Source organism: Quercus suber, unplaced genomic scaffold (genome assembly GCF_002906115.3).
Source record: "Quercus suber isolate HL8 unplaced genomic scaffold, Cork oak 2.0 scaffold_75, whole genome shotgun sequence".
Taxonomy (NCBI): Eukaryota; Viridiplantae; Streptophyta; class Magnoliopsida; order Fagales; family Fagaceae; genus Quercus; species Quercus suber.
In genome coordinates this window covers 1,524,304-1,539,503 of record NW_027069540.1, presented here as the reverse complement: position 1 = coordinate 1,539,503, position 15,200 = coordinate 1,524,304, and the positions used below count along the sequence as shown (strand labels likewise).

Sequence of the window (15,200 nt, the reverse complement as noted above, 5' to 3'; positions counted from 1 at the left end):
ATGTTAATAAATCATAATGCTAAGCCACGGGTTAGCATCCACAAATTTTAAGAAAACGAGGTAGCATATTGCTCATTGACTCTGATTACAAAACCAAAGGCCAAAGATAAGAGCAACTCTACTTGTCTTGTCCACAATGCTCCAAGTTCCACAGTTTCCTCTTTTCACCTGGCTCTCCTTCCTGTTTATCCTGGTCATTTGTTGGAAGAGATCTAAAGCCAAAGGCCAAATCCACAAATTGCCTCCTGGGCCATGGAAACTACCTCTTATAGGGAATTTGCACCAGCTTGTTTTCTCACTACCACATCGATCCTTGAGAGACTTAGCCAACAAACATGGACCCATTATGCAACTTCAGCTGGGTGAGGTGTTGGCTATAATTATTTCATCACCAAAAGTAGCTGAAGAGGTTCTGAAAACACATGATGCTGCTTTTGCAAATAGGCCAAGTGTTCTTGCTTCTGAAATTGTGTGCTATGATTCAAGCATTGTCTTTGCTCCCTATGGTGATTATTGGAGACAAATGCGAAAGATCTGTGTTCTTGAGCTCCTAAGTTCCAAGCGAGTCCAGTCATTTAAGACAATAAGAGAAGAAGAGGTATGGAATCTCATTGAATCCATTTCCTTGTCACAGGGACTTCCAATCAATCTTAGTGAGAAAATCTTCACCACCTCATATTGTATAACTTCCAGAGCAGCATTTGGGAAGAAGTGCAAATACGAACAAGAATTCTTATCATTAATCAAGAAATCGTTTAATCTCAGTGGAGGTTTTGATGTGCCCGATTTGTTCCCATCACTGAAGTTCCTTAGCTTCCTTACTGGGATGAGGCCTGCATTGGAGAAACTGCACAAAAAGCTAGACAAGATTCTTGATGAAATAATCAATGAGCATAAGATGAAAAGAAGTACTACCATTTCAGCCAGCAAACATGAACCTACTGGTGGTGATCATGATGATATAGTTGATGTGCTTTTGAAACTCCAGGAGATGAGTGACCTTGAATTTGACATCACTAGCAACCAGATTAAAGCTGTAACTCAGGTATGCAAGTAAGATCTGTCAATTTATAACCAGCATTTCTTTTACTTTTCTTCTTAAAGTGAGCAACCATTTAACAAATACGGGTCCCTTTAATTGGCGTCTTTGTGCACCTGTCAAGGTAAAATTTTCTATTGCAATTGATTGGTTTTTTTTTATAGAGTTGAGACACTTTCAATACTTTAGTAGGACCCTTATGAAACCTCATTTGCATATGCGAAAGAACATCCATTAACAAAAACCTAAAAATATTTTTAGAAGTACTTGAGATACACATGTACGCAACAGGAGGTAATGAACATGTATTTTGCCATTATATTCTTTGAGAGTGGTAGTTTGTCTGGTCAAAAACACAGGATTGTGAGTATGATGGTTTCAGAAGCAATTTGTCTGTTGAATTAATTTCTTGTACAAATAATAAATCAAGATTCAGGTTATTAAATTTGGAATTCAAAAGAAAATCGTAACTAGAGTACGGAATACCTTTCTTTTTGTTTACAAATTATGAAGCTAGCCTATTTTTCCTAATATTGTCTTATGATTCAACCTTTATTTACAGGATGTTTTCTCTGGAGCAAGTGAGAGTTCAGCAACTACAATAGAATGGGCAATGTCAGAATTATTGAGAAACCCAAGAGTTATGGCGAAGGCACAAAACGAAGTGCGACAAATCCTTAAAGGGAGGAGAAACGTTGATGAAACAGACATTCAAAAACTAGATTACTTGAAATTAGTTGTGAAGGAAACTTTGCGATTACACCCTCCTGGTGCCTTGTACCCAAGAGAATCAAGAGAAAAATGTGAAATTAATGGGTATGAGATACCAAGCAACACAAAGGTAATCATTAATGCATGGGCTATTGGTAGAGATCCTGCATACTGGATTGATGCAGATTGCTTTCATCCTGAGAGATTTCAAGGTTCCTCTGTTGATTTTAAAGGGACCAACTTTGAATTCATTCCATTTGGAAGTGGTAGGAGGGTATGTCCTGGTATATCATTTGCTCTTGCTAATGTTGAGCTTGTTCTTTCTCAATTGCTGCATCACTTCACTTGGAAGCTCCCCACTAAAATCAATCCAGAAGAACTTGACATGTCCGAGTCTTTCGGATTATCTTGCAGGCGAAGGAATGATTTGTACCTAATTGCCACTCCTTGGACAGATTAGTATTGTATAGAATTCTTAGGTAACTCTACCGTGAAAGTAGATTATACTTGTTATGTTATCAATGTTTTACACAAATTTTGGTTGTCACTATTTTGTTATCTCTTTAAAATATTGATGATATAGCAACATCCAACAACTCATTTTAAACAAATGGATAAAAATTTAGAAAATTGATTGGGGCTGAACTTTTAAACTTAAAATCTAACCATTAATGTGTACCATGCCACTTCTGCAATTTGTAAAAAAATTTGTGTTTTTTGCATTATTGACTTCGGCTTATATCTGAGAATTATCGCTTGCGTGGGTGTAAATTGGGCTTGTTTGTGGGCATTAAATATTGGACTGGGCTTCCATCCTGATCCGATAATACGGAACTGGGCTTGTTCCATTTCCAAAAAGGACCAAAAGTCCAAGGCAAACTTATTAGGCAGTTAAGTTGACGATCGTAGATTGCAAAACCCGCAAGAGACTAGCAATAGAATGTGTTTGGGGCCTTTGGGCATGGTCTTAATTAAATTATACATTATTATTTTTTATGATAATTTTACACTAATTAATTGTAATCTATTTTTAATTAACAAATACGACCCAAACCCGGACCCAAATCATGATGAATTCTGTGAGTCATTTGGCAGGATATTGTTAGAAGGGAAGTTTATTACGGTGCATGTGAAGTTTTTGAGGGAAATGAGGTTACTTTCTTTACAATATGCATTAATCAAACCTTTTGAAATAACATAGAAGAGAGAAAGACAGAATGAGGAAAGAAACACAGATATAGATATTTTTTTGCTGTTAATGCCAAAGTAAGTTATAGTCTCAAAGAGAGTTTTTTTTTTTTTTTTTTAAAACGAGTGAGCAAAAATTTGAAAACTATTACCATCATCAATATCAAGAATCACACGCAACCAGCCCATTGTTGGCCAACTTAAATTCCTAAGACCCATTTGCCATTGAGAACCCACAACGCCCAAAAATCCATAACATCGAGTCAAATCCCCCCATCCACACTACGTACCCAAAATCCATTCAAATTATGATACTTCAGATTGTATAGATTTGATTGGATCGTATAATTGTATATTATGCTATGTGTGTTGAGTTTCATGTCATGTATTTATTAAGTAAATTGTGACTATATAAATTATTACGAAAAACACTAATCGTAACTTAACTAGTTCTTTTGAGGTATTACACAAACCTAACTAATCCTTCCATAAATTGTGACACAAATAGCCACCCATGCCATTGCTAGCCATCAACAAAGCCCAATCCTCCTGTCCTTGTACAACCCCAAAGGGCATAGTCGAGAATCCATACCTATAGATGTCTAAAGAGAGTCCTGGTGCTTCGACAAGTATGAATGTGGCTTCATCCATTTTAAAGTAAAAATGAGAAGTATGATAATCCATAATGAGAATTCACAGCTTTGCCTATAAAATAGAGTTAATGAACAACTCAAAAAATTTAAAATAAATTCTAATGCCTAGAAAACTTTTTTTTGTTTTAAAGGGTTTGGTACTGAGATGCCAAACAAGGGCTAAAGCCACAATGATAAAGAACAAAACAAAATATGTAAAATAGAATATTATGGCTAGAAAGAAAAAATAAAATAAAATGTTTTGGTACAGAGATGCCAAAAGAAGGGCTAAAGCCACATGGCAAATTACATTTCAATGGCTGCTAGACTGATCAAGTGTTAGAATTTAGACTTGCGTCTATCAACTGTTACGTATTAGAGAATTCAAACCTGATTCAGGTTTAGGGTTTTGTTATTTAGAATTAGATTTACATTAATAAATATATAACTTTACCAAAAGTCAAAAGATGCCCAAACATATTCTACTGCAGTGTTAGTCTATCTTGGGGGGGAAAATGGGTATTTGCCTCTAATTTACAAACTATACAGAAAAATGCTCATGTTTTTAAACTATTTAGAAAAATGTTCATGTTTTTTAAACTCAATTTTAACAAAAACGAGTTACAGGTGTAACTCAACACTAGCAATGTCAAGTTCTATGCATATTTGGCCACTTAAATTTTTTTGAAAATTTAAAGTGAAACTCGATGTTGGTAATGTCGAACTCCACGTAAAAATATACATATAACTCGATTTTGAGAATATAGAGTTTTACATATAACTCCATTTTATTAAAGTCGAGTTTAAAAAATGGGGTCATTTTGTTAAATAGTTTCAAAACAGAGTCATTTTGCTACATAGTTTGTAAATTAGGGACAAATACCCATTTTCCCTGTCTATTTGTTGATTTCGTACCATACCAATTGATATTTTTCTCATAAGATATGGAATTTTTTTTTTTTTTTTTTTAAAAACAAACACACACACAAAAGAAAAAGGGAAAATGATTCTAACATAAAAGCATACCACAAATTTCACTCAAAAATCATAGTAACTTTTAAGAGGGGATGGAGCAAATTATACTATACACAACACTCTCTTTTAAGCAATAGAATCTAGTTAAAATAAATAAAGCAATAGAAAAAATACTCCTCTGATTCTATCTTCTTTGAATTTGACTTGAGCAAGAAATACTCTTGGCTTTGGTTGGAAGATGAATTGAACGGTCTTCACAACAAATCTCTAGCTTTGAGCTTGTTAGAGATTTGTTGTTCTTCAAGTCCTTCGAATGTTCTTCAAGTTCTTCAAAGATTCTTGGATTTTAGATTGAAGTTCTTCGGTGCTAAGTCATAATTTCTCTAGAGCTCTGGCTCCTTGAAAACTTGGTCTTAAAAATGAGAGGGAATGTCCTCTATTTATAGGGGGTTTTAGAGGATAAGCTCCACTTTGAATTAATATGCTTGAAGATGTGTAGTAGACTCTGATTGACCCAAATTTTGCATAGATATAACTATCTCTATTTATCTATTTTGATAAATATCATATTTTGATAAAGATAATAATAAAAAAAATAAATAATTATCTCTATTTTATTTATTTATTTTAATAAAGATAATTATCCATTAATTTTGATAGAAAATTTATTTTTATCTTGTGGACCAAATGACACGTGGACAATTTCAATATGCCAATGTGATGTCAATTTTGATGACACATGTCATCATTTGATTTAATGACATATTAATTAGGAATTTGTCACTGAATTTTTGATATGGCACTTTGTAATTGGCTTAACAAATTTTGGCCTCCTACAATAACATATTCTAATCTAAGTATTTTCTATTGTTAGGACATATATGAATCATGTTAGGAATATATGTCAATATAGAATTGGCTAATCTTTCGACAAAACGTACTTTACTTATAATTGGGTAGATCTAGGATGTGTTTAATACTTCAAGAAACAATGTTTCAAGTTCAAGTATTAAAGCCATGCAAGTCTATCAAAGAAACAAGTAAAAGTGCTGGATTTAAATCTTGACGGCTATCTCAACAGCTAGTATCTATCGAGGTTTAAAAAACTGTTTCAGCCCAATGCTCGACAGCTGCTAGACAGATAGGGTATCTATCGACATTTATGAAAATCAGTTTTTTAGATCTAATTTCTCTCCAATCCGTGAATAGGTGTTTGGGCATTCTTTTCTCACAATCCTAAACATATATAAGGATTGTTTTAAGCTTCGTCACAATTGATGCAACTCAATGCAAAAGTTTTTCACAAGCATATTGTGAATCGGAGACATATGAACTAGTTCATCTTTCTATTCAAAACGTTGTTGTGTTTGTACACTATAGGATTTTGTAACCAAGGAGCTTCGTGATCATCATTATGTTGATGAACTAAAGAACTATGCAACCAACATCTTTCTCAAGTTAGTGAGTAAGTCGCGTACTGGGATCCGCGCATCGAATTGGTTAGTCACGTACTGAGAGTCGCACATTAAAAGGAGAGATTGTCATTACAAAACAAGTCCAATTCGGTATTAGGGTAAGGGTTCAACTGTAGGTTGGTATAAGGTACTAGAATTCCTTTACTTGTAACCACTCGTTGTGATAATCTAGTTCATCTTTCTATTCAAAACGTTGTTGTGTTTGTACACTATAGGATTTTGTAACCAAGGAGCTTCGTGATCATCATTATGTTGATGAACTAAAGAACTATGCAACCAACATCTTTCTCAAGTTAGTGAGTAAGTCGCGTACTGGGATCCGCGCATCGAATTGGTTAGTCACGTACTGAGAGTCGCACATTAAAAGGAGAGATTGTCATTACAAAACAAGTCCAATTCGGTATTAGGGTAAGGGTTCAACTGTAGGTTGGTATAAGGTACTAGAATTCCTTTACTTGTAACCACTCGTTGTGATAATAATGAATTCTCGGGAGTGGTAACCTTAAAATATCCGATGGAGTTTTTACCTTGTAGGTTCTCCTCATTCTTAAACAAATCACCGTGTCAATTTATTTTTCGCTGCATTTTAATTTAGTTGGTGATTTGTTTGTGCTACCATGCTTATTGCAAGCTAATTGAATTAATTAATTAACTTGGCTAATTAATTGGTTAATTTAACACAATGGGTCAATACATTCTTGGCCTATCAAGTGATATCAAAGCAGGCACACTCTGATTATGGTTAATCTTTGTTGTGTGATTTATTGACCCCTATTTGTCATGCCTGCAACTGGCCTAAAAAGATCTTTGTTTTCAAATACATCTTGTTTTTCTAATCTCTACTTGTTTGAGTGTATCAGAAAATGTAAGTCTAAAAGTTATTTGAATTCTATCATGATGATTATTGGAAAAGATCTCAGCTTGACAAAGAAGAAACTAGATTGTCTCAAAATGAAAATGTCCAAAGGAGTTTGTCTGAGAAGAGTGAAAGTTAAAAGCTTTGTTCATAAAAGACATATGAGAGAAAACACCATTCCCACTGATCTGTCATCTAAGCATGAAGTGTGATTCATGATGAAGTTCGCATTTAAGGTTATGGACACGTGTTTATGGTACCTTAACAGCGGCTGCTCAAGACACATGACTGGAGACCGATCTCTCTTCAAGATTTTTGAGTCTAAGAAAGGTGGTAATGTCACTTCTGGTGACGAGAGCAAATCACAGATTAAAGGAAAGGGAATCATCTCTCTACCTAGACTGCCAGACATTACAAATGTTATCTATATAGAAGGTTTAAGAGTGAACTTGTTGAGTATAAGTCAGATATGTGATCAAGAATTTATGGTACTATTCTCCAAAGGGAAATGCCTTGTCATGGATGAGTTTGGGAAGAAACTCATAAGTGGTGGTCACACACTAGACAATTGTTATAGTTTGGTTCCTGATGCTGATATTGTGTACAATAGCATTCGTTTACCAAATGAAGATTTATGGCACCAAAGGATGGGACATGCTACTTACAAACATCTTTCAATAGTGTCTAAGCATCAGTCAATCTTAGGGATACCAAAGCTCAGTAGAGTGAACAATGTGGTGTATAAACCATGTCAGCATGGAAAACAGACAAAAGCTAAACATTTGGGCACTTAGACATCCGCTACATCTAGACCATTAGAGCTACTGCATCTGAATCTCATAGGTCCAACCAGAACCGAGTCTTTTGGTGGAAAAAGATACATCATGGTTGTGGTAGACAACTTCACTAGGTACATTTGGGTCATCCTCCTACGATCCAAGTCTGATGCTCCTGAGCACATTGAAGCCTTGTGCACATGATTGCAGAATGAGAAGAGCTTGAAGATTGATCGAATTCGAAGTGAACATGGTAAAAAATTTGAGAACTCATACATTGAGTCCTTTTACACAAGATTAGGTATATCTCAAGAATTCTTTACTCTTATTACTCCTCAGCAGAATGGTGCAGTAGAAAGAAAGAACAGGGTTATTCAAGAAATGGCTAGAGCCATGTTGCACAACAAGGATATGACTAGAAACTTGTGGGGAGAAGCCGTTAACACTGCATGTCATACAGTTAATAAGGTGTATTTTAGACCCGATACCAAGAAGACTCCATATGAGTTATGGAAGGGAAGGAAGCCAAATGTTAGGTATTTTAGAATTTTTGGAAGTACTTGTTTCATTCTCAAGGATAGAGAGAATGTGGAAAAATTTGACTCCCGAAGCAATGAAGGAATATTTCTGGGATACTCCTTTACAAACAAGGCTTATCGGGTATACAACAAAAGAACCAAGAAGGTAACAGAAATTGTGAATGTTGTTATCAATGAATCTTCAAAATCCAGTTATGAGAAATTTAGTGAGAAAATCCCCAAAGAAATTCTTCCTCCCGAACCCAAGGACGTTCAAGAAATTGTTAATCAAAAGCCCGCATCTCCAAGTACTCCTGGTACTCCAAGTGTTATAGAAGATTTAGTAGACATATCTACTTCACCTAATTCTGAATCCCATGAAGAGAAAGAACCTTCCTCTAGGATCAAATTGAATCATCCTCCTAAAGTTATTGTGGGAAACATGAATGAACTTACACTAAAGAAACATACAGTTGATAAATGTGTTGCTAACTTTGTGTCTTATTCTTGTTACTTGTCACAGGTTAAACCCACTAAAGTTGAGGAAGCTCTTCAGGATGAAAACTGGGTTGAAGCTATGCATGATGAACTGCTTCAGTTTCAAAGGAATGATGTTTGGACTCTAGTACCTAGACTAGAGGGTGAGCACATCATTGGCACAAAGTAGATATTCTGTAATAAGACTAATGAGGAGGGTAATGTAATCTGTAACAAACCTCGTCTTGTAGCTTAAGGATACTCTCAAATGGAAGGAGTAGACTATGATGAGACATTTGCTCTAGTAGCCCATATGGAGTCCATTAGAATTCTCCTAGCCCTAGCATGTCACTTGAAGTTCAAGCTTTACCAAATGGACGTAAAAACTGCTTTCTTAAATAGGTTCCTTAAAGAAGATGTCTATGTGGCTCAACCAAAAGGATTCATTGATCCACACTTTCCGAATCATATGTTGTACCTCAAGAAGGCAATTTATGGTTTAAAGCAAGCCCCTAGAGCTTGGTATGATTGGCTCACACAATACTTAGTGTTACATGGGTTCATAAGAGGAAAAGCTGATCAAACTCTCTTCATCGAAAGGGAAGCCAACAAATTGATAGTTGCTCAAGTCTATGTTGATGATATCATCTTTGTGTCGACTAAGGATGAATTTGCTCATAGTTTCTCAAAATTCATGCAGGCCGAGTTTGAGATGAGCATGATTGGAAAGTTGACTCACTTTCTTGATTTGCAGATTCGTCAAAAAGATTCAGGTATATTCCTATCTCAATCTAAATATGCTAAAAATCTTGTAAAAAAGTCTGATTTGGAATCTACTAGTTCTGTTAGAACCCCTATGAGCCTAAATGTTAAACTCACTGTTGATTTATTGAGTAAAAGTGTTGATTCATCTCTTTATAGAAGCATGATAAGTAGTCTTCTTTAACTTACTACTAGTAGACCTTATATTAATTATAGTATGGAAGTGTGTGATAGATATCAGGCTAATCTCAAAGAGTCTCATATGATTGCTTTGAAAAGAATCATAAAGTATGTCAAAACCATTGCCGACTTTGGTGTGTGGTACAACAAAGACACAAATGATGTCTTAGCTGGGTATTCTGACGCTGACTGCACTGAGAATGCTGATGATAGAAAGAGTACTTCAAGGGTGTTTTTTATGTGGATAATAATCTTGTCTCGTGGATGAGTAAAAAGCAAAACTCAATCTCACTATCCACTGCAAAGGCTGAGTATATCGCTGTCGGTAGCTATTACACCCAACTTCTATGGATGTAAAAACTCTTCCTTGATTACGGTATTTGTCAAGAGCATTTTACCATCTACTGTGACAATACCAGTGCCATCAACATCTCTAAGAATCTGGTTCAACATTCTTCGAACGAAATATATAAAGATTCAACATCACTTCATTCGGGACCTTGTCGAAGATGGTACTCTTACTCTTGAGCTCATTCACATTGATGATTAGAAGAATGATTTGTTTACCAAACCTCTTGATAGCAACCGGTTAGAATTCCTTCGCCAAAATATTGGTGTTATCTACATGTATTGATCTCTTTTTCTCCTCTTCCTTCCTTGTGCATTTGCATCAGTTTTATGCTTTTCTTTGTTTAACATGTTTTTGTTTGTTTATTTTTCAGTTTTGCTTTATTTTGTTTCTTATAAAAATTTAAAAAAAAATTGAAAAATCAGAAAAATACAAAAATAGTGTGTGTATGTGTACATTGGTACTTGTGTACCTTGGATGGCCATTGAAACAAAGTTTTCTAAACTTTGTATCTTTTGTAACTTAGATAAGCATCTCTATACACAACTAAGTAAGTAAGTTTTGTGGCTCTTATTTGTGATGAGTAAGATTAAGTAATCTATTTTACTTAACACTCGTATCACTCTTTTTGACAGGAAGGACTAGAAAATCTTAAGAAAAAGGCATAAATAATCATCTCACCACTGTTGCCCGCCAATCATGAAACGACATCTGTATGCTTCGGCATAGCAAAAGTGTGTAAGAGTGCTTTTTTTCTTAGCACACAGGCCCAAGTAGAAACAAGGATCCCGAACCCAAATACTTGTTGTTTTCGTGGACTAGGCTTGGTTCACCGTAGCTAAATGGGGCTGATTACGAATCAAGTTGTGCGCAAGTCACATAAAACTCCTCAAGATGAAAAATGCAATTCCTCCTAAGCAATAAAATACCATTATAAGTGTTTAATTGTCATAAAATGACCATTTATGTTGACGAAATAAGTAAAATAAGTGTTCATAATATTCACAATGAAAAGGAGATTGAAATAGAGTATTTAAGGCTTATCTTTTATTGTATAAATATTTAAAAGAGTTCCTTCACTTGGTACCCCGGGGCGTACTATCGTGAGATCCTGGGCATACTGTCACAAGATCCCAGGACGTACTAGGCCTATAAGAACCCAGAATGTTGGTTCTCTAAACTATATGATATTTTTCCATGTTTGTTATACAATAGAGTTTTGTCATTTCCCTTTGCCTCATGGGTGCTACATAAAAACACACTATACAATACACATATTTTCAAACAATTGTTAGTTTCTTAAATTAGGATATACATTTTAATACATATACATATATGTAAATGAGTTTCATGAGAATGATTCAGCCACGAAGATCCTGGCCTCAATTCTCACAGACTTAGTGCTTTTGCACAAGACTTGTGGGATTTGGAACTCAAGTCCAAGTGGCTTTGCTTGGGTTTTGCCTTCCAAGATAGTTAGGTGAAAAGGATTTTAGCAAGAAACAGTAAAGGAAGACAATGTAATAAAGAAATACACCAAATAATTGTTAAAGATCCTCAAATCAATATGAGGTATTTCATTATTTTTCTTGATGGTGGATTACAGTATGCTCACTACGATGTGATACAAGGTCCAAATAAGCTCAAAAATTACAGACTTAGATGGCTATCTAAGCCTCTAAGACTTGCAAAGTTTGAATCCGAGTATGTGCTATAGTGCCTATTCTCGGGGATACCGAGAGATATTCCTCTGTTTTTCTTGAGTTTTACAGAGTTATCTTAACGATTCCCTTCTGGTTTTTCTATTCTGCATAATGCCCCTTAATGTTGGCTACTTCCCCCTTTTTATAGTGTCATTTTAGGGTTTAGATACCATTGATTCTTCCCCCTTGGCTCCTTGGGTACCAGAGCCTCTGTTATGCCAGCCATTTCTAACCGTTGATTCTTTCTCTGTTTCTCATAGTTTTCATCTTTTATTCTTGTTTTCCTAAAAGCCACTTACTAACTTTCTATTTTGGATAGCTGACGTTTACCCTCTGTTGTTTCAAGTCCTTTTACCTCCTGGACTTAGCTTTTTGGTTGTTCTCCTTATTGTCATTTTTCCCAAGTGAGCAGAATCCTTTCTTGCTGGGTTGAAGGTTTTCCAACCACTTCCTTTTATAGTTCTTCATTCTGGGTTCCCCGGGGTACTAGCCTTTTGTTCATTAATTGTTACTCTCCAAGCTTTCTGATTCTTTGCTGCACCAATAGGTGCTTGAGAGGGACATATTTGTTATTCATTTCTTGTATTTTATGGTACTCCTTTTGAGCTGTCTCAATCCCACTTTAGCTATGCTGCATGTCCCAAGGATCCCGTGCCTCTGGCAGCCTTTGGGGATCCTAACCCAGTTCTTTCACTAGATTTTGCTGGACTTTTTAATGGCCTTTTTTATTGGAAATCTGAACATACATAGGGCCTTAATGTCGATTCTTCTTGCTGCACGAATTGGGCCTTCTTTATTTTTTTATGGAATGGGCTTTGTTGTGAAATTTTGGACCTCAACATTAGCCCCCCGAGCTTGTGGGTTACCTGTAGCCCACGCGCAAGAAAATTAATTATTTTTGGACACTTTCCTACTTTGTAGAACCAATTTGTAGACCAAATAATTCTTGAGGGAAACTCCAAATGAATTGCTACATTTCCTTCATGGAATGAACTTTCTTTTGTTGAATTGAAGTACCTCCAAGCCTTTGGTGAGTTTACACCTTGTAAGAGGACGGAAATATTGCTAGCTGGTTTGCAATGTCATTGACTAATCTCTTTGTATAGAGACTTGCAAAAGTATCCATGCTTTTGCGGCTTAAAGTGATGTACTCTTAGAATTTTTTTTTTTTTTTTAGTTACGCCTTCCTTGCTTCCTTAGGCTCCCTTGAACCAATTCCTTTCAAGGAGGTCAATCTTGTGTACTTTATACACCCACTTTTGGGTTTTCATACCTACTCGAGGCTCTTTCTCTTTGTACCCCTCGTTAGGCCTTGCTTACAATTTGCACCCTTTGCTGGGACGAGCTAGGGCTTGTACCTATTGCTTTGGGTTTTCATACCCACTCGAGGCTCTTTCTCTTTGTACCCCTCATTGGGCCTTGCTTACAATTTGCACCCTTTGCTGGGATGTGCTATGGCTTGTACCTATTGCTGATACGTGCTACAAGTTGTAGCCATGACTGGGACATGCTTACAATCTGCACTTGTACCTATTATTGGTACATGCTATAGCTTGTACTCATAAACTTTTGCTTTTGACCATCTTCTTGGTTGTACTTGGAAACTTTTGGTCTTGGCCAATTTCTGAGCCATGTATTTAGAAAATTTGTTCTAGGCCAAGTCTTGGGCTAGGTACATGTAAAGTTTACTCTTCCCAAGTCCTAGGCCATGTCACTTGAAATTTGTTTTGGCCAAGTCCTAGGCCAGGTACAAAGAAAGTTTGTTCTATCCAAGTCCTAGGTCATGTCACTTGGAAAATTCTGTTTTGGTCAAGTCTTGGGCTAGATACATGGAAAATTTTCCCTTTCCCAAGTCCTAGGCCATGCCACTTGGAAAATTTTTTTTTAGTCAAGTCCTGTGCCAGGTACATGGAAAGTTTTCCCTTTCCCAAGTCCTAGGCCATGCCACTTGGAAAATTTCTATTATGATCAAGTCCTGAGCTAGGTACATGGAAAGTTTGCCCTTTCCCAAGTCCTAGGCCATGCCACTTGGAAAATTCTATTTTGGTCAAGTCCTGTGCCAAGTACATGGAAAGTTTGCTCATTTTCAAGTCCTAGGCCATGTCACTAGGAAACATTTGTATTATGATCAAGTCCTGGGCTAGGTACATGGAAAATTTTCCCTTTCCTAAGTCCTAGGCCATGCCACTTGGAAAATTTCTATTATGATCAAGTCTTGGACTAGGTACATGGAAACTTTTCCCTTTCACAAGTCCTAGGCCATGCTACTTGGAAAAGTTATTCATGACCATTGAATTTTTCAATTTTCAGAAAAAGTTCCTTCCTAGCCCCTCGTTCTCAAGTGGACTCATTGAACTAATTTCTTTTCTTTTCTTTAAAGGGTTGAGGATTTGTTTCCTTCTCCGAGGATCTTCTAAAATATCCTCTCTTAGTTGTGAACAAATCCTTTATGGAAATAAACTTTTATGAGTCATCTAAAGTTGCTCTCATTGGTGAATTGGTGGCCAAGAGCTCTACCAAGATGATTCCGTCATGGTGTCTTCTTCAAGTGGGGGATCCTCTTACTAGGATCTTGGAAGACGAAGGCTTCCTCTAGGCATGCTCGTTGAAGGCTGTCTTCACAAACCTCATAGTCTGTTTCTTTACAAGGATCTCTACCGCTACTGTTTTTTTAGAGATCTTCTCACTCAATAGGTACTCCTCTTCTTCAAGGAACTAGACCAGTAAGTAGCTCTTGACAGCTCTAGGGATCCTTCAGATCTATGTTGTATTGGGAAATTAATATTAGCCACTGGGCCACTCTTCAAGATCGCAAGGGCTGATGGAGGAGGGCTTTTATTGGATGAAAGCTTATCACTAATAGGATTTGGTGGTAAAAAGTAATGATTCAGTTGTTGAGATGCATGACCACCAAATGCGCTCTTTCAAGGTTGGGATACCTCATTTCGGTTTCCTTTAATGCTCTGTATGCTTGGGATCGAGATTCCAGGTACAACAATAATGATTTTGCCATGGACTAGTACCCATAAGGTAGGCAAATGACTTATGTTGAAGTTTTATGATTGGATGCTCAGCTCCCCATATGAGAACATTCTCCTTTTTCAACAGTTTGCATAGTCCACTAGTGACCAAGGCTAGTCTTTGTGTGAACTTCCTAATGTAAGAAACTCTTTCCGTGAAGCTCTTGAGTTCCTTGACCATAGTATGCCTCTTCATGGTTGATATTGTTGTTGCCTTGGCTGGATCTATGAAGAGATCGATGTTAGGCAAAGGAAATTTATCCTTTGGACATGCCTTATTTAATTTGAAGGAGTTCATGCCAATAAATCTTTATATTTTCAATAGCTCCACCAGTTGATTTTTTTTTTTTTTTGGTACTGATAACTGACTGCTTATTAGGATAGGCCCCGGGTTCCTTGGATCAACCCCTAAGTTTACCTCTTCTAGTTTTTCCTTTGGTAGGATTTATGTCTTCCTTTCCATATCCATAAGTTTCTCTAGGATCTTCAAAAGCAGTATATTAGCCTTCCTCCTTCTGTCTTTTTTTTTTTTTTTTTTT

The 15,200-nt window shown here is 36.3% G+C and overlaps 1 protein-coding gene across 1 annotated transcript; it reads left to right on the top strand.

Moving 5' to 3' along the window:
- Positions 1–2,297, top strand: LOC112022312 (premnaspirodiene oxygenase). Its single transcript, XM_065773456.1, has 2 exons — positions 1–1,045; positions 1,602–2,297. The coding sequence occupies exons 1-2, from the start codon at positions 137–139 to the stop codon at positions 2,208–2,210; spliced, it is 1,518 nt and encodes a 505-aa protein (XP_065629528.1). The 5' UTR covers positions 1–136; the 3' UTR covers positions 2,211–2,297.
- Positions 2,298–15,200: the final 12,903 nt, after the last annotated feature.

Bases quoted from the DNA above. Each gene is read 5' to 3' on its own strand.
- LOC112022312 (XM_065773456.1), top strand. From the start codon at position 137: ATGCTCCAAGTTCCACAGTTTCCTCTTTTCACCTGGCTCTCCTTCCTG. The intron at 1,046-1,601 runs GTATGCAAGTAA...CTTTATTTACAG, and splicing joins AGATTAAAGCTGTAACTCAG to GATGTTTTCTCTGGAGCAAG.